This window comes from Temnothorax nylanderi, unplaced genomic scaffold, assembly GCF_030848795.1.
Source record: "Temnothorax nylanderi isolate EJ_2023f unplaced genomic scaffold, tnyl_v1.0 TNYL_tig0120_pilon, whole genome shotgun sequence".
NCBI lineage: Eukaryota > Metazoa > Arthropoda > Insecta > Hymenoptera > Formicidae > Temnothorax > Temnothorax nylanderi.
Window position 1 is genome coordinate 68,287 of NW_027249182.1, and position 27,912 is coordinate 96,198.

General features: G+C 41.8%; 3 protein-coding genes across 6 annotated transcripts; 2 read left to right on the forward strand and 1 right to left on the reverse strand.

The window, feature by feature from the left end:
* The first annotated feature begins 100 nt into the window (after nucleotides 1-100).
* On the forward strand, nucleotides 101-3,294 carry LOC139776460 (uncharacterized). Its single transcript, XM_071713105.1, has 7 exons — nucleotides 101-1,378; nucleotides 1,448-1,609; nucleotides 1,685-1,846; nucleotides 1,977-2,205; nucleotides 2,308-2,394; nucleotides 2,477-2,770; nucleotides 3,099-3,294. Exons 1-7 carry the CDS (start codon nucleotides 345-347, stop codon nucleotides 3,204-3,206), a joined length of 2,076 nt encoding a protein of 691 aa, XP_071569206.1. The 5' UTR covers nucleotides 101-344; the 3' UTR covers nucleotides 3,207-3,294.
* Nucleotides 3,059-11,751, reverse strand: LOC139776461 (mitochondrial ornithine transporter 1). The gene is made up of 7 exons (XM_071713106.1): nucleotides 11,631-11,751; nucleotides 10,902-11,087; nucleotides 6,595-6,950; nucleotides 4,419-4,655; nucleotides 4,100-4,269; nucleotides 3,751-4,026; nucleotides 3,059-3,639 (listed from the first exon to the last, which is right to left on the reverse strand). Exons 3-7 carry the CDS (start codon nucleotides 6,707-6,709, stop codon nucleotides 3,466-3,468), a joined length of 972 nt encoding a protein of 323 aa, XP_071569207.1. The 5' UTR covers nucleotides 6,710-6,950; nucleotides 10,902-11,087; nucleotides 11,631-11,751; the 3' UTR covers nucleotides 3,059-3,465.
* An 83-nt stretch (nucleotides 11,752-11,834) lies between these two features.
* Hmt4-20 (Histone methyltransferase 4-20) lies at nucleotides 11,835-21,342 on the forward strand. Of its 4 annotated transcripts, none has more exons than XM_071713101.1 (9): nucleotides 11,835-11,969; nucleotides 13,314-13,550; nucleotides 13,631-13,796; nucleotides 13,933-14,103; nucleotides 14,235-14,363; nucleotides 14,445-14,634; nucleotides 14,719-15,118; nucleotides 15,257-17,062; nucleotides 17,205-21,342. In XM_071713101.1, exons 2-9 carry the CDS (start codon nucleotides 13,333-13,335, stop codon nucleotides 17,614-17,616), a joined length of 3,492 nt encoding a protein of 1,163 aa, XP_071569202.1. In that variant the 5' UTR covers nucleotides 11,835-11,969; nucleotides 13,314-13,332; the 3' UTR covers nucleotides 17,617-21,342. The 4 variants fall into 4 exon arrangements, with proteins under 4 accessions (XP_071569202.1, XP_071569204.1, XP_071569205.1 ...); XM_071713103.1 differs by lacking the exon at nucleotides 11,835-11,969 and adding an exon at nucleotides 12,391-12,491; XM_071713104.1 differs by lacking the exon at nucleotides 11,835-11,969 and adding an exon at nucleotides 12,533-12,550.
* Nucleotides 21,343-27,912: the final 6,570 nt, after the last annotated feature.

Below are 27,912 nucleotides of genomic sequence, written 5' to 3' on the forward strand. Positions count from 1 at the left end.
TTAAAATTAAAAAATCAGAAATTGCGTTTGAAATCCAAGATGGATGTGCGATCATCACGAGTTTAATTCATATTTCACGTACAAGATGTCAGGTCGAGAGTTTTCACGAGTGACGTACCCTAACCTCAAATTTTTAACGATGCAAGAGGTTTGCTATAAAACCAAACGGATTGAAAGCACCTTAACTTAACCTCCACCAACCGGTGGGAAACGAGTAAAAAAGAAAGGAAGGGAGAATCTGCTCCTAAAAATTCGTGATCGAATGGAAGGGTGAGTCCCTTTCAACAAACGCGTCAGTCAAAGCATCCGCGGCGAATAACGTCCTCCCGTTCTCGTCTCTCGCGATGAGCGTGCTCGTGCAGAGACTAGGTCGCCTGCGGGGTGCGTACCCGGCGCTGTTGAGGTTGAGGTTAGGCTGCGACAATTGCAACCGCCTGGATCGGGTGTTCAACGCCCTGCTGAAGCGTAAGCGCAGCAGCACCTCGAGCGCGGCGTGGATCGACCCTCGGGTCGTTAGGGCCCAGGGGTTCGTGGTCCCCGCCACCGTCGCCAATAGAGCTGTCAACGAGGACGGCGTCGAGAACAGTCCGGACAGGATCCCGGAGAACACGTACGCCCACAATCTCTTCCTGAGCTCGGCGAAGTACGCGGGTATCGTGATGCGGCCGAGCACCACGTACGCTTACGTGACGAACAAAGAGGCCATGGAGATCCTGGAGCAGGATTGGAGCTCGATGACGAGCGCCGAGACGGCGTCCGCCGTCAAGAAGCTGTCCTACAACGTTTGCCGCAACGACGAAGAGAAGATCGATCCGCTCAAGTACGCGAAGCCCTTCAGCACGTTGAACACGCAAAACTTGACGGACGACGATCTGATGGCAATAATGAAGCACCTGGTACCGTTGAGAAGTCACATGGAGAAGTGTGATTTCTACAACAATCTCTGCGGACGGATAGACAGAGAGTGCATAGTGCGTTTCTCGCGGCTGCCCAGAGAAAAGATGTTGTATCTCTGTGACGTGATATATCAGATGGTGCCCAAGGTCTTTCAGCAATTCTATTCCCAATATATATGGAATTCCATTAGGCATCTAGGCAATAAACCTCATAAGCTTAGTCCCCAACAACTGGTCCAAATTCTGTTCTTTCTAAATATATACCGGAAGCCGCCTATAAACATGTACGAGCTCGAATTCCAATTGGAACGCTGCATGGAAGACTTGTCGATCAACGAGCTGGCTGTAGCGGCGTTGGGTTTCTTCAAGACCAGCACGAAAATCAGAAGCAAAGACCTCTTGAAGCGTATCATCCAGAGGACCATAGACGAAATTGATATGGTGGAGACCGTGAGCATCGCGGGCATTATCAAATTAGTACGGTAAGATAAATGCGTCGTGCCGAGTACTCGCTAACTTGCAAACATCTATTTTTAATATTTCACTTCCAGATACAGCATGATGCTTAAAGAGGTCAGAACATTTGTAGAGTTACTGAAAGCTCTGACGCCATACGAGCCGCGTTACACGTTGATGTCTCTGGCGCACATTGCGCAAGCATGCGGAAGGGTCGCCGTGTACGACAAAGAGCTCATGGACCGAATAATCGGGAGGTAAATTTTATTCCTGCATTCGCTACTGCCATCGATATTCGTGGTAAATGATGCTGACGATTGGTACAATTTCAGATTAAATAGGGAATTAAAAACCGCGAGGTTGAAGGAATTTGAAAGATTCTTTTATACTTTCTCTATTTTTAATATCGATTCGAAAACCAATGACGTCTACGAGAACGTGATCGAAGAATTAAGGGCCACTTGGGACACCACTCGAGCGGCCGAGATAGCAAAGTAATTATTATCCAAACACGATTTTTTTAAAGTTGCTTTATTTAAACTACAAATCCATATTTTTCGTTTTCTGCTTCTTAAAAAGTGAGAGTTCTATTTCAAAGATATTTACGAGATTTTCCCACGATAGGTTTCCACATGTAGCTTCACGCATTCTAGGATTTTTGACGACACAAAATGTATATCCTATAGACCTGATCAAACTTGTCATGGCGCCCGAACACGTGAACAAGACATGCTCTGGCAATTACCATCATCTCTCGCGTGAATACTGCATGCTGGATTATGGCCTTCGGGTGGAGGTACCCGAGTACGATGGTCCATTGCTCAAACCCAGTACAAGCAGTTTTCTAGAGAAGGTACATACACAAAGAAATCGATCGCTTACCATCGAATGGTTTGTCACGTATCGTATAAGTTCGATGAAAAATAATACGTATTAATAAATTTTATAATCCCAGAAATATTACGAATTGTATCTGAAGACTGGCTCGGCGGACTCGACTCGGGCAAATTTACTTTTCACGGACGTGCTGACAACATGCCAGGTATGTACATGTATTGTCGCATAAAAGATCATCTTTTTCTTTACGTGTATATTTTCTCATAAAGTTTTCTACCTTCTAACAGGAGTTGTTCAACACCACGTCGGACATATCGGTTGTTCGTGCGTTACCGCATTTTGTGACGCAAGACATTGTCTTCTGTATAGACGAGCAAAACCAGCTTGTACCATCAGAGACGTATTGGTCGCAGTTTGAATCGAGTGATATTAAATATGTGAACAAGCAGAATTCGAATATCAGGTGGATCGCCCTCGTCATGGGTCATCATGGATTATTGATAAGGAATTGTCTTACACCTACTGGATCCTTAGCCGCAAAAATGAGGCAATTATCCAAAATTGGCTACACGCCGATCATGGTAAGTTTTAGTGAGAAATAAATCAATCTGTGCTAAGAACGATAACGCAAAAATACAAAGCGCTATCTTTGTAATTTTCTGAACAAAAATACAAGTCTCAAGTTAAAAATTGATTCTACATTGATTAAATTCTACATATTATAAGCAATCTAGCCTTTTTTTAATTACAATGTTAATTATATAATACAAATGTAGTGGTATTGTGTAATTTAGCTAACCACAATTGGCGCTGATATTTGTAAAATTGGTCTGATAATGTTTTTAATTAGAATAATTTAAATAGTGTAATTATAATAGTAACGCAAGAAAGTTTTAATTCTTTTTGCAGATATCACATGTTTCTTGGGACGCACACAAATCACCGCAGGAGAAACGTAATTACATCAAAAAGCTTGTGTTTCGAGATAATGCGTTAAAACTGTCCAATATTATATAATAGCGCGCAAAACACGTCGCAAATGAATATCTTGTACATCTTTTATTAGGAAAAATATTTCTTGTAATATAAAATATTTCTCATATTACATTATTGTCGGCGCGTATATACATCAATTTTCCTTATATTTACAAATATAGGCGACATTGAAATCGCGCGATGCACGATTCTACATATCGGTCAGAACAAATGCTTTCGCACGTAGGATATTCGTGGGATATCAGGTCACGTAAGAACACGGAAATGTTGAAACAGATTTTTAGAAATAATTGTACATAACTTTCTTCGTGTATTCGACAGTGACGAACAGTGTCGCGGTCGCTGGTACCGTTCTGATTAAAGTCGGTGTCAATCCGTTATACAGCGCGCCGATGCCTTCTTGCCGCGCGATATCCTTGAAAATTATCAAGGCGGGCGTTCTCAAGTTCTGCACCTATTTCAAACAAAACACATTTCGTTGTAAGAAACGAGAAATATTGAGAAACGTCTCTCTAGATCTACAGCTTTATTACGACACCTCGGCTTTTCAGCGTCGAAGACGTACCTGTATTCTACTCTTAACGACGTCGGCTGGAAATATCGCTAGCCAGAGCATCGCGCCACCGACCGCACCAGCTACCATTGTCTTTTGCCAGCCAATATCATCTCTATTCTGACCCTTCGCAGCTAGCAGCTCCCTCGTGGCCTCGTAGCCGCCGAAGAAGAAGAAATAGCCTGGCATTTCGCGAGCTATCGTCGACGAGAGACCTGTAAACAGGCCTTTTACACCTTGCTCTCTCAGAATCTGCCTCGTCAAACTCCACGGTCCTATGCGAGGTTGCTAAGAAATAACGACGGTGTTACTAAAAAATTACCATCGAAATATTTAAAACAACGTTCACCGGATTATTTACCGTGGACTTTTCCTTGCCAGTTGTCGCTTGCATCTGTTCAACTTCCCTCATAGCCTGCAGCTTGCACTTTATCAATTCCGTTGGGCACAGCGTCAGCGAGGAAAAGAACGCGGCGAAGAAGCCGGCCCAGGCGTTGCTGAAGGAGCTGAGCTCCTTTACGCTCTGTACACCTATAAAAAGAAAGAAGATTAAATTGGCTTAAAAATTCATATTCACATATAACAAATTTTATTAGGGATCGGTAAGTTTTTTTTTAAATAAATGTTTGATATAATTGGATTAATTATAGTGAGTTATACCATCATAGTTCACGATTTACCTGATAAATTAGCGATTGCTTTTTGACATCCGCCGTATGCCGCGAACAACACCGAGTTCTCGGCTACATTGGCGACTACCGCCGGGATCGTTCCGGCGTACAAGCCCCTTGCGATACCATCTGTCCTTAACGTACGCAGAAAACAATTTACCATGCCTTTGTACATGGACGGGAAGGTTTGCATCTTTACCTTCACCGTGTCCAACGGCTGGCCCACGTAGACAAGTGCTACACCGCCTATTACATAGCAGTAGAATAATTTGCTTGTGTACGAACACATATAGAGATCTTTTTATATAGTGTCTCAAAAAACGGTCTCGCAAAAATTATTACTCTACTGACAATTAACAAGTAATCTTTATCTGAAATATTTTTTCACATTTGATACGGTTGAAGTGCATTAAAATATATTTACTGTAAAGATCAGTAAACCGTTATCTTAATGTGAATTCTAGACTTGTTTACATAATTGATAATTAACATAGTGATATTAATTTTTTGTAAGATTTTATCGGTCTATCAATAAGCGAACATTTCTTGATAACGTTGGCGAATTGAATACGAGTATAAAACATTACAATTTTCTTGGAAAGATTGCGACAGTTTGCGAATCATGCAAAAATATCAGATATATAATTTCTATAATAATGCAAAGTTTTTCGTTTTTCAGTGTTAGGAAATGTAAGAACGCGTCGTTAGTGATTAGAAATTATACGATTTAACTGGGTTTATCAGTCGGTATTTACGTGAAAGATAACATTGCAGGACTGATACTACCGTTATCTTTTCCCATCGAATCTACTACAGACAAATGTATATATGTATTGTTTATCTAAATATTAAGTAGATTATAGAATTTCACGATAAGCAGATAAACAACATTTGGTAATCAATTACTATGATAAATGCAAGTTGCAGCCAAATGATTAATTTCAGATGCGTCAATGAGAGAGAGAGAGAGAGAGATAATCCAGGTTTTATACATATATTTATTAACGTTGAAAATGTTAATATAAATTTTAGATAACTTCCTCCTCTGAGAAACAAAGTTTCCAAAAGTTCTCATTATTAAGTTTCGAAACTTTTTTATTCTTATACTTTATAATCTTCCATCTTTACGTCAATCAATTCTATAAGCATCTTTTTTTTAAAACTTCCACGACTTTGTTCCTCTCGACTTTAGAAATGCTTTGCCGCGAGAGCATGACGCAATTTCCGCGTACGCTCGAGTAAATTCCGATTAATTTAATCGATGATCGACTTGTCAGTCTGTACTATTTTGTTAGCATCACTGGAACAATCGATCTTTTGTTGTTTAACACATAGAGAGGAAGATTAGGGGTGACTTAGACCAAACTTCCGATCGACCCAATTAATTCGACCAGAATATTAGTTGCAGCAAAATTTCTAACTATTTAATTCGTCATCCTAAATCTTTTTCTTTGCGTCTTTATCAATGCAAAAGAATTAAATAAACAAAGAATTTATAATTTTTTTTAGTAGGAAATTATAACTTGCATGTATTGCATGTTACTTGGTATTTGCTGGGGCTTTGCTCAAGTTAATCGCTCTGATTAAGCTAATCAGAGCTTGGTCGGAGTCGCTCCGAATTAGGAAATTAACGAATTATATGTATATTTCTCTATCAATGCATATTATTAACTTCAATTTCGGTTTAATTTACTTATCCTTTTCTAATTCTTAGAATTTAGGAACTATATAAAAAGTGAGTTGAACCGAAATTAAAATTAATTTACATTGGTAAGTAATTGAACAACAATTGAAAAATAAGATATGTTACGGACCCTTAATTATTGGTCATATACAGTAATGCCGTAACTAGCCTGCGTTGCGCCCGGTGCGAGCTCGACATTTTGCCGCCTCCCTCTTCCAAATACTTTTAATTTAAAAAAATTAATATAAAACTTTAAAAAAGAAAACAATCGCACAAAATAAAACATTAAATATTATCTAGCATAAAAAACAATTAATATAAATAAACATTAGAAATGCATTTAGAAATTTTGCAGCAGACAGTTCTGCCGGTCGAATTAATTGCCGTTTAAGTTAGTCGGGTTTTGGTCGAAGTCTCGAATGTTATCTCGGCAGTAGGATCGGGGATTGTAAACGGAGAGATATCGGGAACCGCGCGTGGCAGACAGCCGGAAACGTTTACCGAGCGAACCGGCCAGGAAATCGATCGCGCCGTCCTTGATGCTTCCGCGGCCGCGTTCCGTCGACACGTGGACCACTTCCGCGCCGATCGGCCCGGCGACGCTGCTTGTCGTCATCGTCCGGGAGGGAAATTTCTTCGGCGCGGCCACGTGCTCTCGTCTTGAGCACGATAAAACAGGCGCGATTGCCAGCCAGCCGCGCGCAACGAGCGATACTGACGAATCGAGCGTCTCGCAAAGCGATATATATGTATGTATCTCTATGGAAAAGAAGCTATTGATATCGTCGCCCTGTCGTTCACGTTTTGTCCTCAACGAGCAGGCTCGGCTCGAGAAATCGTTGGACCCTCAGAAATCCCTGAAAGAATTTCCGTGATTCCGTCAAATCTCACATTTTATTCTTGTTTCGACGAGAGAAAGAGGAGAAAGAGAGAATTTGCGCCTTTACATTTTAGTATAGAAAAAAATACAGAGTTGCAATAAAACTACCGCTATTATACAGTTTAAAATAAAATATTTTTAATAACAAATAAATACATAATACAGATTGAAATAAAATTTAAAATTCTTGAAAAGAGAGAGAGTGAGAGAGAGAGAGAGAGAAGAAGAATGAATTTGTGTCCTCGAAGAACGAATGGGAAATATTCTGGCTGGCGTCTTGCCTCCAGTTGTTAATACGAGAAGGCGCGAGAGAGATCGAAAACTGCTAAGATCAGCGTGTAAAGTTGGGCCCAGTTTCTCGCGGTGAATACAGTAAAGTAAAGTAGCTAATACAAGAAAAAAGATGTAGGGAGACCGGGGCTAAAACGTCTACGGGGTAAAACCGTCAAATCAAATATCTCGGAACCTGTATATTGTGCGAACTCGCTATTAACATTGTAAACGCTGCTTATGGTACCCATGTGACCAACGGAGGTTACCTGCCGTGTTATGATTTTTACGAGGGCAAACGTGTTTTCGGAAGGTGAAAGTTACATTTTCTGCGCGTGGAAATTTTGTAATATCTGCAATAATAGTTGCTTTCCATTTACATCAAAACTCAGATAAATCTCACTTCTGTCTTTCTTCAACATTCATGTTGAAGAAAGACAGAAGTGAGATTTATCTGAGTTTTGATGTAAATGGAAAGCAACTATTGAGTGCGTTTAGGTAAGACACCGTTACTGTAGCGCTACACGAATTATCGGTAGCGCTACCATGAACAGCCAATGGCTGGTACGCATCCGTGTAGCGCTACAGTAGCGGTGTCTTGCCGGAACGCAATCATTGCTCTCCAAATCTCGAGGTACATGAACACGAATCCAGTGTAGTTTTTTCATTATCGTTGATGTCTAATATTTCGTGGGCGATCAAACCTGAAACTTGTGTTTGGGGCTAATCCGTCAGTAAGCACCCGGGGCTAGTCCGGCAGTCTCGTCACTGTGGCGCGCCGGGCGCACGACTTCAGCTCACAGCGATTTCAGGTTAGGTTTCCCTCGAGCGTGATTCTGTCTTCCCTTGCACGTGCGTCAGTTTGTATAAAAGGGAAATGGTACGCACGTATCGTCGCAAAACGACTCCCGTCGACAAGGAGCAACTCAAGAAGGCAGTTCTTGCGGTGAGAAAAGATAAAATGAGCGCTTACGCAGCCGCAAAACAATTCGGTGTCCGGAGAACCACGTTGAACGGCTGGTTGAAGAAGAACAACGATGAGATAGAAAACTTGGATGACGTGGTCGTACTACATAAAGGACACTTCTCGGTGAGTACTTAACGATTATTAATTTTTAAAAGCATGCATTCTGCTCAGCAAAGTTTATATTCATGCAACGTCTTAATTTCAAATGTAGGTTATGGACTCTGAAACTGAAAAGACTTTGATGGAATACTTAGTACATTGCAACGATATGTACTTTGGGCTATCTGCGAAGGAAATCCGTGGTTTAGCCTTTGATTTCGCCAAAAAATTGAATCTGAAGGTACCAGCATCGTGGGAAGCCGCTCGCATGGCCGGTGAAGATTGGCTGAGCAGCTTTCTCAAACGACATCCAATATTATCCATACGCAAACCAGAAGCGACAAGTTTAGCACGTGCCACCAGTTTCGATCGAACAAATGTAGAAAGGTTCTTTGCGCTGCTAAGATCTCTGATGGATAAACATCATTTCCAGGTGTGTTAACTGATGAATAAATGTTGCCAGTTTTGGTCGAAAATAACGTTTCTCATCATTTCCAGGCTCACTGCATATGGAATATGGATGAGACGGGAATTACAACTGTTCAGACACCGAATAGAGTCATCGGACGTCGAGGAGTGAAACAAGTCGGGCTAGTGACTTCTGCGGAAAGAGGTACCCTCGTAACTTTGGCGATGGCGGTGTCAGCGACCGGGCATTTTCTACCTCCATTTTTTATTTTTCCTCGTAAAAATTTCAAGCAACATTTCCTTAACGGCGGACCACCAGGCTGCACAGGTGTAGCGAATTCAAGTGGCTGGATGAATGCGGAGCATTATGTCCAGTTTTTACAGTTCTTCCAGTCCCATGTGCGTGCTTCCGTCGACGCCCCAGTTTTACTGATACTCGACAATCACGAATCACATTTGTCCATCGCTGGTCTCGAATTTTGTAAAGCGAATGGAATCATTCTCCTATCATTACCGCCGCATTGCTCGCACAAAATGCAACCGCTGGATCGCACCATCTTTGGCCCGTTAAAGAAAAGTGTACACGCACAGTGTGATAACTGGATGACGTCGCATCCTGGTAGAACAATGACGATATACGATATCCCCGGAATCGTGGCTAAATCACTGCCACTTGCCGTAACGCATCAAAATATTGTGTCCGGGTTTGAATGCACTGGAATTTCTCCATTCAACCCGGACATTTTCCAGGAATACGAATTTTTGCCGAGCAGTGTTACGGATAGGGAGATGCCTTCTACTTCCGCTCATTTCGAAGAAGTCAACCTCAATGCAGCCGACCCGGACACAGCCAATTCAGAGACAACCGAACCCGACGCAGCCGACCAGAACGAATTCGATCCCCTCGGCTTCTTCCATGTCTCGTCCTGGTGATACACAGAACTTGAGCGCGACGCTTCAAAGTATTCGAGCATTTCCTAAAGCCGCTCCGAGGCAACAGACTCGTAAAGGACGAAAACGAAGAAAGAGCGCCGTTCTTACTGACTCGCCTGAAATGGAATTGGCGGCTGAGCAGGCGGAGTCCATGCGGAAAAAAAAAGAAAAACCTGCTACGAGAAAGACGTCAAAATCTACACCTGCCACTGCGCCGAGAAAGAAAGGCCGGCCCAAAAAAAATGCCACACAAACAGAACCGCAGCCTTCGACGAGCAGTGGGCGTAAATCGAAATCAAGGAAGCAGCAGCGGTCGGATTCTGACGAAGACTTGGATAATACGTGCTGCGTGTGCTCAGAGAAGTTGACAATAAACAGAGCATATGGGAAACTGCATTGCGTGCGAGCGTAGGGCACACAACACATGCGTGCGCTTGTCAGGATCTGTATTCACGTGTCTAAATTGTTTTATGGAATAGGTAAAACAATTATTTTTTAATAATGTTTCGCATAAAAATTTTAAATAAATTTTTATATTTTTCTCTTAAAAAACAATTATTAAAATGTATCCTATCATTTTTCAAGATTAGATGTACGTATATGTATTGAAAATGCAGTGTGACGGATTTGCCCCGGGGGGTGACGGTTTAACCCCGGCATTTTTGAGATTTCAATTTTTCCACCGTTGTCGTTTTTGCTCTATACCGGTTAAATAAAGCGACGTAGACAAAAATTTCCTATATAAATTTTGTAGCTAAAGGTTCACACTTTACAGTGGTATACCATATTTAACTAAAATTATTTATTTTGTTGTTAAAAATCGGCACCGAAAAAAAAATGACGGTTTAGCCACGGTCTCCCCTACATATCGTACATAATTAATAGCCTGTACATATAAAAATTTGTGAATCTAAGAAAATAGTAAAAGATATGTTTATTCACAGACATACATACATAATTATAAAAAGTTTAATAATCTATGTCAATAATAAAATTAAAGATACACTGAAAGAGGAAAGAATACTGAAATAATGTCAAATAAAACACATGATGACTCAAAATAAGATTTTATTTAGCAAAAATATTCAAGAATACCAGCATATCTCTTTCCTACAGGATGAGGAGCTAACCATCCTCTAAAAATATTTTCATCCAGCCAAACATTCTAAAATTTTCTAATTCTACTTTTCTTAATAGCTCCTTTACCAACAGAATCCATCACGCACAAATTTAAATAAATGTTACACTTACCTAATATTTAATCTATTTTCCTTCGACGATCGTGACAACGTCAAGATTTTCGCGCTCATTAATCCCATCATTTATACGTTACTGTTTTGCTACTCCTATCGCCGCTCATGCGCTAAAAATCTGGCCCAGGATACGCGGCGGGTCGCCATGGAGACGCAGGTCGCGTCCCACAATCATAAAAAGTCCCTAGAGAAACATAACGGCTCGAATCCCTAGACTGTGGAGCGACGCCGATGATTTCGCGGCCGTCAGCGGAATCCGGAATCCCCCGACGATCCGCGATCGTTTCATGCGGGACGGTAGATCGCGCCGATCGCGGTAGATCGGATTTCCGCGAGATCGTATTCGTACAACGACGAGCGGAGCGTCGCGACGCGAGGAGAGGAGAAAAAGAAAAACAGAAAAGAAATCACCAGGGCGTCGCGGCCTGGTTCGCGGGCAGTTCCGGGTAGCGGAGAGACGCGCCCCCCCCCCCCCCTGACGGACTCGACGTCGCGACGGCATCCCAAAACATGAATTCGCTCCGCGGCCGCGATTGACATCCGACCTCTCTCTTTCTCCTACTTTTCTCTATTTCTGTCTAATCTCTCTCTCTCTTTCCCCCTCGTCTCTCGCACGAGGAAACGAAAGCGGAGTCGAGAGCGCGTCGTCGCCGTCGCCGTCGCCGGAGCCGGAGCCGCGCGGCCGACGGCTCCGTCGCTCGTCGTCGAGTCGCGAGAGCGCACATACCGAGAGTGGGCACCGTGCGAACGCGGAGAACGCATCGCACGTTCACGTTGCGTACGCAGTGTACGCACACGCCACGGACCGGGCACGGGCGGAGGGAAAGTGCACGCTGTCCGTCGGTCGCGGTCTCGGCGTCTCGCGTCGCGTCGCACTGTGTGCCGCCGTGCCGTGTGCCGTGGCGATCCTCCCGAGCCTCCTCGTTCGGATACTGCCCAGCCATGATAGCTACCGCGAGCGCGTCTCCGCCGCGACGCGAGAGGCACGTCGCCGCGCCGCTCTAGCTTTAGGGACCCGATCGACCGCAAGATGCGAGAGGTCCGTTCTCGGGAGAGCATCCTCGTGGTAAGTAACGCGTCGTCCTCGTCGTCGTCGTCGTCGTCGTCGTCGTCGTCGACGACGACGGGCCACCCCGCGTCGTCCTGAGGAAAAAAAAAGAAAGAAAGACCATCGCACGGCTAGTACGCCTGGCCTCCTCTTCCGCCCCCGCCATTAGTCCAGTGTTCTCGCGTACGGCGTTCCGTCGCCGTCGACGTTCTCGGGCTTCTCGGACGACGGCGGCGTCCTCCTCCGAGAGGAAGAGGACCGTTATGTCGACGCGCGCCCGCAAGGCAGTCCGCCCATAGGCCGCCACCGCCGCCGCCGCCGCCGCCGCCGCCGCCGCCGCCGTTGCCGTGTCCCGTCCTGGTCGATACGAAGGGACCCGACGAAGGCCTCGTCTCGTCCGTGGCGCTGACTTCTGAGGGGGGGATCTTCCAACCCCAATGCTCCGAGCGCGAGGCGACGCCGCCGTCGCCGCCGCGGGGAATCGTTCGGCAGGACGGCGTGTTTAAAGAACCCACCCGCGACGGGGACACTTCAGCATCGGTGAACATTCCCCTCCCCTCCCCCTATCTTCCTCGACGTGGTGGCGCGGTGGAGTTTCGGTGGGTTTGGTTCGCCCCCGCGGAGGTTCAGGTTCAGGTTCAGGGTCAGGTCAGGTTCGGGTCCGGGTGACGCGAGGGTGCCCCCTCGCCCTCCCGTTCGCCGAGGGGAGCAACGTGGACGCGGCGCAGCGTCGCGAGGGGACTCGGGCGTGTGCGTTTAAAGGGCGGAGGGGGCGGCGGGGAGGGGAAAGGGATACAGGGTCGCTCTCGGTGAGCCGTGCGGTGTTTTTGACACCTGAGTAACAGCTGAGTAGGTTACGGCTAGGCGAGGCGAGATGTTCGTTCCCTTCGAGAAACGTTGCTAGATCTCTCCGGGAAGGGGGGACGGAGGGGGGGACCGAGTCGTCGGTCGGGAACCGGACAATGCCGCGCGTCCGTATGGCGTAGCGTCTTGGATCCTATACGTTCCGTTTCTCGCTCGTGTGGACCTATAGGGAGTCATTCATAGGCTCGAGATTCTAATGGCGTTTTGCCAATTGAGTCGGTTCGCTCGCTCCGGAAAGTCGCGCGGAACAATAGCGATGCAAGGTGCACCACCGAGCCTGACGTCCCAGTAGAGCTTGATCTGGGGTACATTAACCTTCAATACGTTAAAAATGCATTAAGGATGCATCGAATGTGCATTAACCTTAAATCCGCTTGGGGAAAACCTGCTTAACCTATTAATGCGGTTAATTAGGGGAAGGGAAAAAGTCTCTTCTCGCGCAGAAGCGCCCTCTTTTTTTTCGTCATCATGTTTCATTGTATTGTCTTTCTTTTCCAGTGAAAGTCAGCGTCGCAGAATGGTGGTGGACTACTGCGAGTCGATTCAGGCCTCAGCAACTGCAGTAAGAAAGCAGGAGCGAAGGTTAGGTGGCACGTTGGGTGCTGCAAAGATGCAGCCCAACAGCGGTGGAGGATGTGGAATGACACCCAAAGAGCTCTCCGACAATGACGACCTGGCTACGTCCCTCGTGCTGGATCCCTACCTAGGATTTACCACCCATAAGATGAACATCAGGTACTGTCGTTCAACCAATTCGAATGTACAAACGTACAAGTTATCCAAATTATTTGCTAAAATTCCATTCCGTCTGACAGGTACAGGCCGTTAAAGGCGAACAAGGAAGAGCTGCGAAAGATCATCCGTGAATTTAAGGAAACTCAAAATTACGAGAAGGCGTACAAGAAGTTGATGGGTGGTGATTGGGGCGCGCGGCTACCCCACACAAAGTCTAAACAGCAGCAAATCAATCTGGAGAATCACGTAAGTTACAGATGTACACTGATGCCGCTTTCAAAAAGCATTGTTTTTTTTTAGCGAGAAACTTGCATCACTTTTTGATACAAGCAATAAATCGTGTGTGTGTGTGTGTGTGTGTAATAGTTATTTATTTTTACAGATCAAACGATACCTGCGAGTTTTCGATAAGGATTCCGGCTTTGCCATAGCGCCGTGCTACAGATACAGCCTAGAGGGACAAAAGGGTGCTAAGATATGCGCCACCCGTAAATGGATGAAGCATGACAAAATTTCCTGCCTTGTCGGTTGCATAGCGGAGCTTAGTGAGAAGGTTTGAGCTTTGCAAAATGTATAAAAAAGAAAAATTTGATGGAATTTTTCTCATTTCTAAACATTTTCTATTTTCTTATTTTTTTTTCCATTTAATACATATTATCTTTATTTATTGTTGTATGGTTTTAGGAGGAAGCTGCGTTGCTGCATCCTGGGAAAAATGACTTCTCTGTGATGTTTAGTTGTCGAAAGAATTGCGCCCAATTGTGGTTGGGACCAGCTGCATACATAAACCATGACTGTAGAGCGAACTGCAAGGTAAATAATGGACACTCGACGAAATTCGAACGTGATTGCGTAAGAATTATTATGTAAACGCGAGAGTTATTATTTCCACAGTTTGTGCCGACGGGAAGAGACACGGCGTGCGTCAAGGTGTTGCGCGATATTGAGGTGGGCGAGGAAATCACCTGCTTCTACGGGGAGGATTTCTTCGGCGATGGCAACTGTTACTGCGAGTGCGAGACCTGCGAGAGGCGAGGGACCGGCGCTTTCGCGAGCCAGAAGCCGGGCGAGGAGCTGTCGTCTGGTATGCTACACGCGACATTTAAGGCACAAAGGCCGTTTGTCAGCTTCGTTCACTTATCTTCTCTTTTTTTTTCTATTTTCGTAGGTTATCGTTTGAGGGAAACAGATAATCGAATCAATCGAACTAAACATCGGCAGCAGCCATTGAACAGGAACAAACAGCAAGCCGATACCGCTCTCACCGAGCGAAACACCGTTCTGGTCGTAAATGCGGCGGTTGCGCCGCAGTCTCTCAGCATGAAGGAGCTGCGACGCAAAGGGATTACAAAGTACGACGCCGAGCTGATCGCGCAAGGCTGCCGTTTCTCCGACATTAATCAGCAGCAGCCGGCGATCAACAACGGCGAGAATATGCTGCAAACTCGTCCCTCTGCAATCGCGACTTCCGTCACGAGGAGTCTCCGTAACAAACAGATGTGCAAGTTTGACGGCAATACCGGTGACGGAAGTATCATCAAGAACACTCAATCGCTCAGAGCGTCCAGGTAGCTTATTAGGCTCTTGCGCGCGATGAAATATTTTTCTTCTATTAATTTAATTTTAAATTAATTGTTCCTTCTTGCCTGTAAACACTGAAGTAATAAATTCTAATTTCAAATTAATTTTTATTTTTTATTTTGTAGACTTCACAAGAGAACGGAGTCGAAAAAAGGGAAAGTCGGGGTGAGGTCCGCGTCGTCCTGTCTCAGTAATCCCGCTGTGAAAGACACGGAAGTGGCGGATATCGGTCATCGAAAGGAGGATTCCGACAGACCGGTGAACAAAGAGAATTTGTATTCGCAATTACAAAAGCATCATCTGCCAAACGCATCGGAAATGGACCACGGTTTTTGCGTGGAGCAGCCGCGACAGCGCACCGTGGCGGAGGAATCGAACGAAAATGCCTGTCCGCTGCGACTGATGGAGGTAGAGGACACTGGTGAATCGAACGGTGATGGCGACTCTGCGGAGGATGAACGGGGAATACCGGATCTCATCGCGGAAGTCGATCCCGAGACAGTAGATAACGTTAATTCTTCCAGTTACAAAAAGGGACATTATAGTACAAATGCCTGTGATTCAATCCGATTAAGTTCCACGTCTCAAACTTATGTACAACGTTTACATACCGCGGAATTGATTCCCGAGGATACGAACTGTCGCTCGAGGGACTACCATCACTCGTCGCCTATGCGGCACAAGGAAGCCGAGAACGATCCTTGTGGCGCGGCTGATCAGGTTAATTGCGTTAACAAACGTTCCAAGTCTCGTAGCAATCGGCTTTCTTCGACGGACGAGCAAGACGATCGCAATACGCCGAACGAGGAGTCGTCTTACGAGTTTGAGGACGATGATTCGTCGCCGTCGTCAATCGAAGAAAAGAAAATGTTGCGGGCTGATTTTCGAGAGAATGACATCTTACACGAGACGAGCTCTCGATCGGATGACGAATGTTGCGATATAAACTCCGCGAAAGTAATCGTGGTGCAGAAATACGATGTGGAGAAAGAAGTGGAAAGTGAAGGTTGCGAGAGTCCGATCATCGTCGACGCGTCGGCGGCGAATCACTCGGACAGTGTCGAATTTTGTGGATTGAACTCGGAGGGAGTTGTAGAGGCAGAAGTTGAGAACGATTTAAAATGTTATAGTAGTACAGTTTCGAATCAGGAAGAAGAAGAAGAAGAAGAAGAAGAAGAAGAAGAAGAAGAAGAAGAAGAGGGCGTCGTAACAAAAAGTAATGCGTATGTCGAGCCTGGCATTAGATCCGGAATGGCGACGTTATGCGCGACGGAGATGGACTCCAGAATAAATATTACGGAAGGAAATAACACGACGGTCTTCGGTAACGTACAGATCACGAACTATAATAGCGATTTAACCGGCCATATGAATTTAGAGGACAATCGCGATTCTGCGTTAAAGAGATCGACATCCAGGCGGAAAGATTACGCCTTCGACGCGTCCTCGAAGTCATCTCGCAAGTTGCAGAAGAGACTTTCGAACGCCAAGTCCAAGTTCGGGATTTTGATGGAGAGTATGCAGGACGATTTGAAGAGTCACGGTAAGGGCAAGAGCAAGAATAAATCTACCAAGAGTCACAGGAGGGATCGGCAGAGATCGGCGACGGCCGAGATAGGGGAGGCCGATGATGATTCGGGCATCCAGGGCGATATCTACGAGTTCAGCGAAAAGGAGAGCAACCTGGAAGATATCGGTATACTGTCCATAATAAGACGCGGCAAGCACGAATCTCGTCACGCGTCCTCCGCTTCGATAGCGGTGTCGCCTGTGCAGGAGATGCAGTGCAATGACGAGTACAATAAAGCCGAGCCGCCAGTGCTGGTCCGGGAGGAACCGTGGCCTCCGACCGTAGCACAGAGCGAACATGGCGCAGAATCCAATAGTGTTCAGTCAAGAGGAAACTGTGATGTTGCAGTGAGCTTGGAACGGTAAATATGCAATAAATATATGAAGTTATTTTTATCATTTAGAACACAAGCGTGAACCAAATCTCTAAATATTTTTCGCGAGAGGTTTTATAAAGTTACTTTATAAAATTTTCTTTTCTAAACCGGAGGGATCTTCTTTCAGGTTGACAGCCTACGAGAGCAATGGTAGCGCGCGAAAATCAAGCACAACCCCGTCCGAGTGCCGATGGCGAACGAGCAATTCCAGCGAATGTCGAGTTTGTCCTGTCACGCCGGAGAGGACCGGCGGTCGGCTGAAGCTGACGCTGCGCATGAAGCGGTCACCCGTGCTGGACGACATAGCCGAGTCCGGCACTAGCGGCATGAGCGAGGACAGCTACGAGCCGGAGTACGAGGTGCTGCGCGTCGAGGGATTGGAGAGGCGCAAACGCCGGAAGAAGCACAAGAGCAGGGACCGTGAGAGACGGCATAAGAAGTCGCGTGAATTGAATCTCGATCCGCCGCCGCCGCCCATGAAAAGATTACGCTTGATCCTCGGTAACGAGACACGTACCATCGATCTAACGCATTCTTAACAGCTATAATTCCACCTGTCCCCCGCCCCCGCTCCCTCGACTTGCCCTCCTCCCCTTTTCTCTCCATCGTTCATGACGCGCGTGTAATATCGATTTCATTACGATATATATAGACTATCTTTTTAAACATAATTAAAAAACAAAAGATCATTCAGGAAGTTAAGCCTCCTCGTCCTACGACATGTGACAGTAAGTTCATATCGAACTTGAAGATACTTTTCACGATCAAACTTGATTTATAGTGATAGAACTAGCATCGCCACATTTTCTCCCTATCTTTCTCATTCTCTTTCTCATTCTCTCTCATCTCTCTCTGTCTCTCTGTCTCTTTCTCTCTTGTAGTCCACGTTATTTAAATCTTTTAGCAGTATATGTCTTATTCTTATAACAGCAACGAATCTCTGAGGGCCTATCGAGATATCGTAAGCGAGAAAACGTGTAGGAAGAAGCTTTAGGTACGCGCACGTACATATTTCTCCCATGTAGAGTTAAATTAAATAGCGCGTACAAAATCAGAGCCATAGTACGTGAATACTTATCCAAGCGTCATACAGTTCCATAGATTAATAAAGTGCTCTAGCGTACTAAAGAAATAATTCCACTTAACGATTCAATTGGAGTCAAATCGAGCATATTGTTTTTCGAAATTTTTGCTATCCTTAAAGGATATCAGATTGCATGATTTCCAAAAGGTCTCTTTCCTTTTTCTTGTATTTCTTTTCTTCCGGCTAATCCATTTCTCGACAAATTGTATACGCAATACATTGTATCGACCTCGTACTTCGTGAGATAAGCATAGTCAAGTTGAATCTTACAAATTGTATCTCTTCTCGTGGAATCGTTTTGTAAAAAAAAAATCATTGCTGCTTTCCATGGTACTCCGGAACGGAGAAGGACGTAGGAGGAGGATCCCTATACTTATACTATGTATAATAATAATTATCTAACTGACTAAAAGGAAATTTAGCTAAATATTAGTTAGCACTTATAATCACTATTCTCAAACGAAAGGTCAAAAATATCATGTGGAGAACCTTGTAAATATTGCTTATACATATATTGTAAGAGGTTTATATATATATTACCATATATATATATATATATTCTGTATTTCGGTGTATTACAATGTCTTTCGATGCGAGGTGCAGGCAGGCACCGCATTGCATATACCATTGTATACGGAACGCACCGATCACGCGATACTGTAGTAACGAAATATTAATAAGAAAGAGGGTTTCATTCGCGGCAACGTTTTCGTTATATTACGCGCCGTTTAGAATCAGAATGTCCACAATGCAAATGAGGGGACGAAACGCGCCTTTGCGCATAAGAGATCATCTGTTCCACATCGCTTCTATGTTCGCGGACGAAAGTGTGATATACGTGAGGGTTGGAGAAGCGAAACTTGCGTTACTCGAAATTTTTTCGATATTAAATTAGAGCGCAATTTTATTCTGCAACAGATATAAACCAGATATTTTTTTCTAATCCAATAACGAAAAAAATGCAGAATACAAGTTTCGCTTCTGTCGAGTTGGAAGGAGAGTAATATTGTTATTTCAAAAGTTTTAGTAAAGAGATCAGGGTTTTCAGATGATAATTCAATCGAGATTTAAGAAAATTGTTACAAAGCAATATTACTTTATCTCCAATCCTGGCATCCAGTTTCTCACATTGTTAGAACACTTATGGTAGAAATCATTGAAATTTTCAAAATTTTTGAAATGTGATATCGCGTAAATTTGAATGGAGTTCTGTATGAAGTAAAAGTTATGCGACGCACACGCAATATTTGTTCATTGTACGCCGAGATTTAGTTAAAATCCTTCGATTTTACTTGATAAATGGGCCGTTACTGTCCAATGCCGTTAATGTCCAACGCCGATCATTTGGTGTTTTTAATATGCAAATTATACGCGATTAACAAATAATAAAAAAAAATTCTCGTTACGTTCCGAGCGAGCTATAGAGAAACGACTTTGCATTGTGTCGTATATAGCAATGAAAAACTCATACTGCATAGAATACAATAGGTTTATTGATTTTTTTTTTCTAAAGAAAATTGTTTGAGTGCTCTAAGCTGCCACGCAGAATTGTAGAAAAATTATTTATATATTAATTATTTATTGCACATTTAATGATAACAGGTTAGTTATACGAGAATGATAAAAATGCATGGTAATTAAATTAAATTTAATTAATATTAGCCATTTTAATTGTTGCTTTCTCAATTAATGTTTACTATTTCACCAAATTTCTGAATGCAATCCTCCCCGAATCGAGCCCTTTTTTCTTATGCAAAGAAAAGGGGGAACTGTACAGTTGTGATATTCATAAATCCTACAAAAAAGATATTAATCTTACTCCTTTTTCACTTACACGTTATATAGATATATCGAGAGAATAAATTCTAAAAAAAAAAAATTAAATTCACTCCAAGTCGTAATTTTTTTAATGGACAGCATACAGGATCGATTGCACTGTAGCATTAATTAATTAGCGATTGCTTAGCTCATTCCGAATTCTAACTCTGGCACATAGAAAGAAAATTTGACTGGAAAATATGAACTCGTGGAACATTAACCGACAGCAATTGATAAGAATATTAATAGGAGATATTGATGGATTTGATTAATTAATAATTAGTATGCTGATTGACTATAATTCGTAACCAAATCGGTCAACAAAATTTAACGGCGAATAAAAAGAAATGTGTTTACCTTAAACTTTTTGATTCTCGATTAAAATAATTATTTGTATTATATGTAATTGATTCCTATCGCATTAAAATTAAAGAGAATTAGACACCTGGTTTTCATCGTTTAAAGATCATTTGAAACTAAAAAGGTCGAAGATATGTAATACGAATTCATAAATGAATATATGTTATTATTACATAATAAGCGCGATATAATTCGAGGAGTATTCGCCGGCGCAGCTTCGCCGTGTAATCATAATGATCCTTTGTCAACGCTGCGTGATCGTAGCGGCCCATTTCGAGATATTTCCTACAAGATACAAAAACGAGAGATTTTCATTTGACTTTGTCCCTTTACTCGCGATTTGCATAGCAATTGTACAGCCAGTCGTTACGCGATCGACTCGAAGCGTTTTTTTAAGGGAAGAAAATGAAGGAGAAAGGGAACGGGACATTATTCCCCGAATTTACGAGAGGGAAATTTCTCGAAGCGCTTCTTCTATTTGCAACAACAGTTTTGCGTCGCAACATTATTTCCCAAATCAGCGATGTCATTTTCTTCGTTTTTCCCCTTTAGACCGTCGCACGCGTCGACGCTTTCTCCCTCATTCGTTATCGGCAGAATTTTTGTCTCACTGCCATTAGAAGAATGATGCTAATTCGTACGTTTCGAATTAATCGCGAGAGTGTAAGGAGTGTAAGAAAAATCATAAGTCGCATCCCCCGCGCTGCAAACGATCATTGTTATTAGATGAATTTCGTGTGTGAATCATTGCGAATCGAGGAGGACGATATTTTGCGAGTCTCTCTTCCGAGAGCCGCCCGGCGAAGTAGAAAGAAGAAAAAAAAGGAAGGGAAGAAACGAATTTCTTTTTTTTCTCGTAGAAGACTCGCGACCGCGCGCGGCGCGTACATTGTAATTATACATATTATCTTATTTGTTGAGCGACAGATATATAGAAATGTACATTGTCATTATTATTTTCTACGGATTAAGGAACCATAATAAATGAATCGCATAAACGTAATTATGGTTTTCTCAATTCTTTCAATCTCTATCTTGGTTTTTTGTTCTTTTTCAAAGAAAATATTTGAAAAGCGCCGGCCTTTTCCACTGTAATTGATCTTCTTTTTCCAAGATTAAATGAGAGATTTAAATGAAAGATTGAACCTAGTACAAATCAGATTTTAGACTTTCTTCAAGTCTATTCAAATTTTGCGCCTTACAGATAAAGTAAGTAGTAACTTTATCAATGGTTAGTGAAATTAATAGTACACTGAGAAAAAAATGTTCTGGATTTTAGTAAATATTAGTTTGCATACAACTGTGACTTTATTTACTAAAATGAAGAAAATTTTCCTTTTTATTAGTATATGTGTATTCACTAGGAAAAAAATGTACTAATAAAAAGGAAAATTTTCTTTATTTTAATAAATAAAGTCACAGTTGTATGCAAACTAATATTTACTAAAATCCAAAACATTTTTTTCTCAGTGTATTTTACCTAAAAAGCGAAAATTTTTAATCGAATTTGGATCCGATTATTATTTATTGCAAAGTTTTACAGAAACATATACTCTTTACAATGAAATCCATATAATGAAAACAAATTTTAAACTATTTCATAAAGATAAAACACTATTTATTTCGATATTGTACATTATTGCTTCTCTGTTTCTATTTATCTCAAATTTTTGTCTATGCCTCAATTAATTAAGAATAATTATTTTCGTAATCATAGTTGTCAGCAATCATATGAACTTCTAAAAGACTATTGATCTTTAATAATATCTTATTGAGTTATATGATCATAATTTTGCTCATAAATGTACATAAATAAAAGAAAGAAATAACAAAGTTCCGATTTTTGAAATTAAAAAGATACACATATTTTTTAATACAATATTGGTAAAGCGTCAGACTCACAACTATGACGAACCAGGTTCTCAAGTCCCATTTGATCACAGGAATTTTAATATTCCAAACTGCATCCCTCGCACGAGAAATTAACAACGGGACTCTCGTGCGGAGAAACTGGGCGACTAACTTCTTGCTTGTAATTTGTATTAGTTGATGTTGCCCAATCATTCGTGTTTATGCAATCGTGTTCATCCTTCAACTGAGCTAATTTAGCGCCATGTATTTTTTTAATTCTTGAATTTCTTGCATAGTGTTACACGTATCTCGTAGTTCTAATAATCCGACCGGCCAATTATCTTCTTTGTCAACCTCCATCGACTCGGTCGGAACACCTAGCAACTGGCAACTGCTATCTGTACCCCTCCCTCCATTTGAATTAAGATGGGCTAATCCCCTGCATATCTGAACTTAAAGTGATTAAAAATAAAAAGCACAGAATACTCTACATCTTCGGATAAAAAAAGAATAGACTAACCTACGGAAGTGTTGCCCTCCGATTTTGATGAGTTTTTAGTATGTTGTTCTCTGGATAAGGGACACGTATTTTTTTATACGTGCCCATCATACACGTGTTTAAGGGATGAAGCACCATTTTGAAAAGAAATCGGCTTTTCTCTTTCGGACCGAATATCTCTGAAACTATAAAAGATAAAAAAACATTTTTTAAACAAGTTGAATGGTTTGAAGAGTACCTTAAAACAATGACAAAAAATTATAAATTTTTATTTTTCAATAAAAATGAAAAATAAAATAAAATAAAATAATTTTATTTTGTTATTATTCTAAAGTGCTCTTCAAACCATTCAACTTTTGTTTAAAAAATTTTTTTTATCTTTTATTGTTTCGGAGATATTCGGCCCGAAAGAGAAAAACCGATTTTTTTTCAAAGAAGTGTTTTACCCGCTAAACACGCGTATGGGCACGCATAAAAAAAATACGTGTCCCTTATTTTCATCTAGAGAACATACTAAAAACTCATCAAAAAAATCGGAGAGAGACACTTCCGTGAGTTTCCTTGTAAGAAGAAGAAGAAGATACATACACACACATATACATATATACATATATTATTATTTAACCTGGGAGCAGGAAATATATAGAGGAAAGTGCCCTATTATGAGATAGGATCCTAATATAAGATGGCGGGGTTTTTTCATGGTGGGATCAACAGATAGGGCCTATATAGGGCCTTTTAGCTTAACATATCTCATATTAGGATCCTGTCTCATAATAGGGCACTTTCCTCTATGTATATAGATTTATTCAACATTTTCTGAAAAAGTAAGGAGAAACAAAAAAAAACATTTAATTAGAAAGAAGCACATAAAAATTACTGTGATGTAAACTTTATTTTTTCGATACTGGGGTATAAGTCACCCCAGTATCGAAAAAATAAAGCTCCACACACACACACACACACACACACACACACACACACACACACACATCATAGTAATTTTTATCTCAAAATCTCGGGTACTCGCAACTCGTGCGTTCGCGTAAAAGAGTCACGGTGCGGTCTCGCTTGGCGCGAGACACTACCGTGTCTCTTGATGTGCTTCTTTCTAATTAAATATTTTTTTTGTTTCTCCTTACTTTTTCAGAAAATGTTGAGTAAATTTATATTTATATAAATTGTCCTCAAATATTAATAAATTTTAAGAACAATCCAAAATATACAATATGTAATTAATAACAATGATTTTTAATTGGGGTGTAAAAATCATCCCAGGTGACTATTTATGGAAAAAAAAAGAAAAATCAGGCATTCGTTCCCAGGTGAAACTGTATCATTGATTAAAATCATACATGTCTACAAGCGATTCCAAACGAGATGTTTTAAAGACATCTTAAAATAGTTTTAAAGATGTCATAAATCGGTTTCTAAGATGTGTCTTAAAAGTACAAATGTCTTTAAACGTTTATGCGACTTCAAGATATTCTAATATTCTCTAGGGATGTTTCGACAATCTTGCTTAAAATTAGACTCGATCAATCGAGTCATCGATGAGTTTGATTCAAGCCACTTACACGCGCTGTCCGTCTCATTTTATCGCGTTTTATTATAGTGGGCCAGAAGTGATAAATAACGTTTACCCGGGGGATACTAACAATGTACCGTCATCTACTAAAATACACGGCTCTCGCGCGGCTTTCCGGAAAGTCGATACAGTTCGACTAACTTTTCTCTCTATTATTGCGAAGCGCGCGCGAACAGCGAAGAGCCACGACAGGGCTCGTTCACGGGAATTGACTGCTCATCAGATAGGGAATAAACCCGTGTATGCATTCCGCGCGCGTATATTCTGCGGGCGCGGATGATGCCTGCGGAGCGGAATTTTAACGCGACTTCCGGACTTCCCTCGCCGGCCCCGATCAAAACGGGAACGCGTTACACGCGCATATCGCGCTTGTAAATGCGCGATCGCGTGTGCAACGTCGGGAATGCGTGTCGGCTGACGCGTAAAACGCCTGACTGTTTGTTGCAACTCCGTATAATTATCTAATTTCGTTGCGCATAAGTAATCTCGCGAGAGGAAAGGCGGCACGCTCTCGTGTCGCATTTAAGTTTTTCCAAGTGGGAGCTTATCTCCCATCGCCTCGGGTTGATCTGCTTCGAGTTTTCCCGGCGCGCGGTTTGAAGGAAATGGCCGAGAACCGATATCGAGATGCGAACTTCTATTTACGAAGAAGAAGAAGAAGAAACGGCTTCGACTTTCCCGCGAGTAAGATCGGCTTCAATTTCGCTCTCGCGGTCGACGCGGTAAATTTAATTTCCCTTTCCCCGTTTACGTAGCCCCGAGAGTCGATTGATCTGCAAAGGATCCATTCGGTGTCAATCCCGCGGCGGGACCGCGATTAAAAACGCTTTTCAACCGCTTCCTTTGGCGTCAGCGCTCGAGGGATCGAAATGAGAATCGCGCCTGTTCGCCGTCGCGGAAGAGAGGAGACAACGCGCGAGAGAGGCGGCGGCGGCGGCGGCGACGTTCGCTTCTCTTCGTCGGATAATATTAAATCGCCGCCGTGTACGCCTATTATTGCGTGACGCTCGGTTATACGGGCGACGTCGCACGGATGCCGTTGTGTTGACACGCACACATCTCGCCGGGTGTGACCTACATGATTCCATTATGCAGCGCGAGTTGTACCGACGTTGTAGATGTAGATAGACGACGCGACGCGCGCAAAAAGGGTCGGTCTCGCGGCGAGTTCTCTCTCTCTCTTTCTCTCTCGGCGTAGCGTTTAGCAGTCAGGGACATTATCCGTCGACCGATCGTATATTTAGGGAAGACCCCGAAAGTATAGACCCCACAGCTGCCGCGGACCGCCGCGCCGGTAGCCGCTAGGAAACGGTTATCGGGGGAATAATTCGCAAATTCTACGTTCCGGATCTAGAAACAATTGCTCCGCCCCCCGATGTTGAAATGTTGACAAACTCATTATCGAATGCCAGCGTATTCTCATTGTTGCATTAATAAATTTGAATCAATGGTTAATCAAAATAAAACGTCGCGCCGTTCGGTAACGAACGCTGATATCAATGTTTTTACACTCGGGTTAGACATCGAGACACATTGAAAATGACATCGCGGTAATTACTCGCGTTGATTTTAATTAATTCATTTTCACCGCAGAAATATCTCCCCTTACGACCGGCGGAGATACTCTCCATACTTTTTATAACTTTACTGTCTCTAATTGCAATTAATGTACACGCATTTTAATTAGTCGCTTGAAAGTTTTCCCGGTCGTCATATCGATCAATCAAATTCGATATTAATTATTAATGTTTATTCGCCCAGGTTTTTTCCACGGTAAATACTAACGGATATTGGTCGCCGAGGCAGTTCTTATTTTATCGCGTGGCCGTTTGCATTGCCAATGTTCTTTTTTTTTTTACGGATAATACTTATTTCTGTCTCCGCGACTTTACATAATATCGGGAGAGGGAAGCTCAACAGAGCCGAAGAGAGACTTAAACTGTCCGTAAACTATAATGTTTCTTACGGCGTAATTTCGTGATCGATCGTACACCCTATAAAAATACGCGTCCCTTCGTATACGCGGTATTGTACGCGATAACAACAACCGTAATGTTAAGCGACACTTTTCACTACGTTTTATTCTAATTTCCCTGAGACGTAATGTGTGTGCACTTCTACAAGTAATTATAATCTAGTTTTTATTGTCTGACAAAAATTCTATTCGTGAAGTTTATATTAAATTCTCAATTTTCTACATTGTGTTTTACTATGATAATAAAAGGTCTGTTCGTTTTCGCTGCACTTCTGAACTAGTGCAACATAGTGCAATAAGTTTGAATAAAATAAATATATTTTCTCTTATTCTAACTTATTGCACCAGTTCAGAAGTGCAGCGAAAACGAACAAGCCTAATATCTTCTTCAGCAGTTTTTCTCTGATTCGTCACAAATAGTACATTGTTTGAATAAAATATTATTACTCATTAAGTTTTTATTTAATCTGGCATTATAATTATTATTGTTTATTATTATTTAATAGAGATGTGCGAATCAAGGATTTTTTATTTCGACTCGAATTTTATTTCCTCTGTCGAATTCGAATCAAGTCGAATCGACAAGATTTCACTCGAATTGAAACGGATCGAATGATTTCGAATCGAATCGTTGAAATATAATTTTTAATTAAGAATATAATTATTATTAGATTGAATTTTAACACGCGTAGATAATAAGAGAATATTTTAATGTGGAAAAATAATATTGATTATGCAATGTAAATTCTTTTTAAAACAAAAAGCATATTTAAATATTATAAAATTGACAATACGTATCATTTTATAAAATTGACAATATATATGTATTTGTATTCGAATCATCTAGATTCAAATTTTTCGAATAGTTATATTCGAATAATTATTTGGATTCGAATCATAGAAATTCGAATTCGAATAGTTCTCACATCTCTATTATTTAAGTAATTATTTGATTATATAGCAACATTTCTTCTTTAATAGAATTTCTTTTACTTGAAGATAGATAGATGCAATTCTTATGAAACGTAAGAGGATCAGAAACGAGGCATTGGCACGTGAAATGAAAACAAAGCAACAAGCTTATCTGATTTTTGATCCTCCATTTAGCAAATAAATTCTGCTCTGTAACGCTAAACGACGGAATTTGCACCCTTAAAATGGGTCGGACCAGAAAAAGCCAAAACTCGCAGAACGTAAATGGTTATCTCGTTTAAATTTTATCTTTTTTACGAAACTCACCACCATACGCTCTACACGAACCGTTGTATGTACCTACAACGTTGTATATAAACAATAATTGCACTTTCTGCATTTTGAGAAATCAAGATATGCGATTATAAATAAAATTTAGTTATATATCTATACCTTAGATAGGTAAAGCATCGTATCTCCAGTTTATATCGAAACAAAGTTAATTTACTTTTTCTAATATACCAGGCGCTTAAATTGTATAATGATAAAGAGTCTTATCCATTATTACTAAGATACAATATTCCTATACAATATTCTTACGGAATTTTCATACGGCTTTTTCTAAACATTGTATTAGTACAATTCAGAGAAAGTCGCATTGAAAATTTTCATAGAAATAATAAATTTTAAACCCTGTTTTCTCTAAATTTATAATAATGGAGATACGATTCTTTATACCTCTAAAGTG

Coding starts and splice junctions, on each gene's coding strand:
- Hmt4-20 (XM_071713101.1), top strand. CDS start 13,333: ATGGTGGTGGACTACTGCGAGTCGATTCAGGCCTCAGCAACTGCAGTA. Junction 14,104..14,234: donor TAGCGGAGCTTAGTGAGAAG/GTTTGAGCTTTG, acceptor GTATGGTTTTAG/GAGGAAGCTGCGTTGCTGCA. Junction 15,119..15,256: donor CAATCGCTCAGAGCGTCCAG/GTAGCTTATTAG, acceptor TTTATTTTGTAG/ACTTCACAAGAGAACGGAGT.
- LOC139776461 (XM_071713106.1), bottom strand. CDS start 6,709: ATGACGACAAGCAGCGTCGCCGGGCCGATCGGCGCGGAAGTGGTCCAC. Junction 4,656..6,594: donor TTTCCTGGCCGGTTCGCTCG/GTAAACGTTTCC, acceptor GCTATGTAATAG/GCGGTGTAGCACTTGTCTAC. Junction 4,027..4,099: donor CTGGCAAGGAAAAGTCCACG/GTAAATAATCCG, acceptor GTTATTTCTTAG/CAACCTCGCATAGGACCGTG.
- LOC139776460 (XM_071713105.1), top strand. CDS start 345: ATGAGCGTGCTCGTGCAGAGACTAGGTCGCCTGCGGGGTGCGTACCCG. Junction 1,847..1,976: donor CGAGCGGCCGAGATAGCAAA/GTAATTATTATC, acceptor TTCCCACGATAG/GTTTCCACATGTAGCTTCAC. Junction 2,771..3,098: donor TTGGCTACACGCCGATCATG/GTAAGTTTTAGT, acceptor TTCTTTTTGCAG/ATATCACATGTTTCTTGGGA.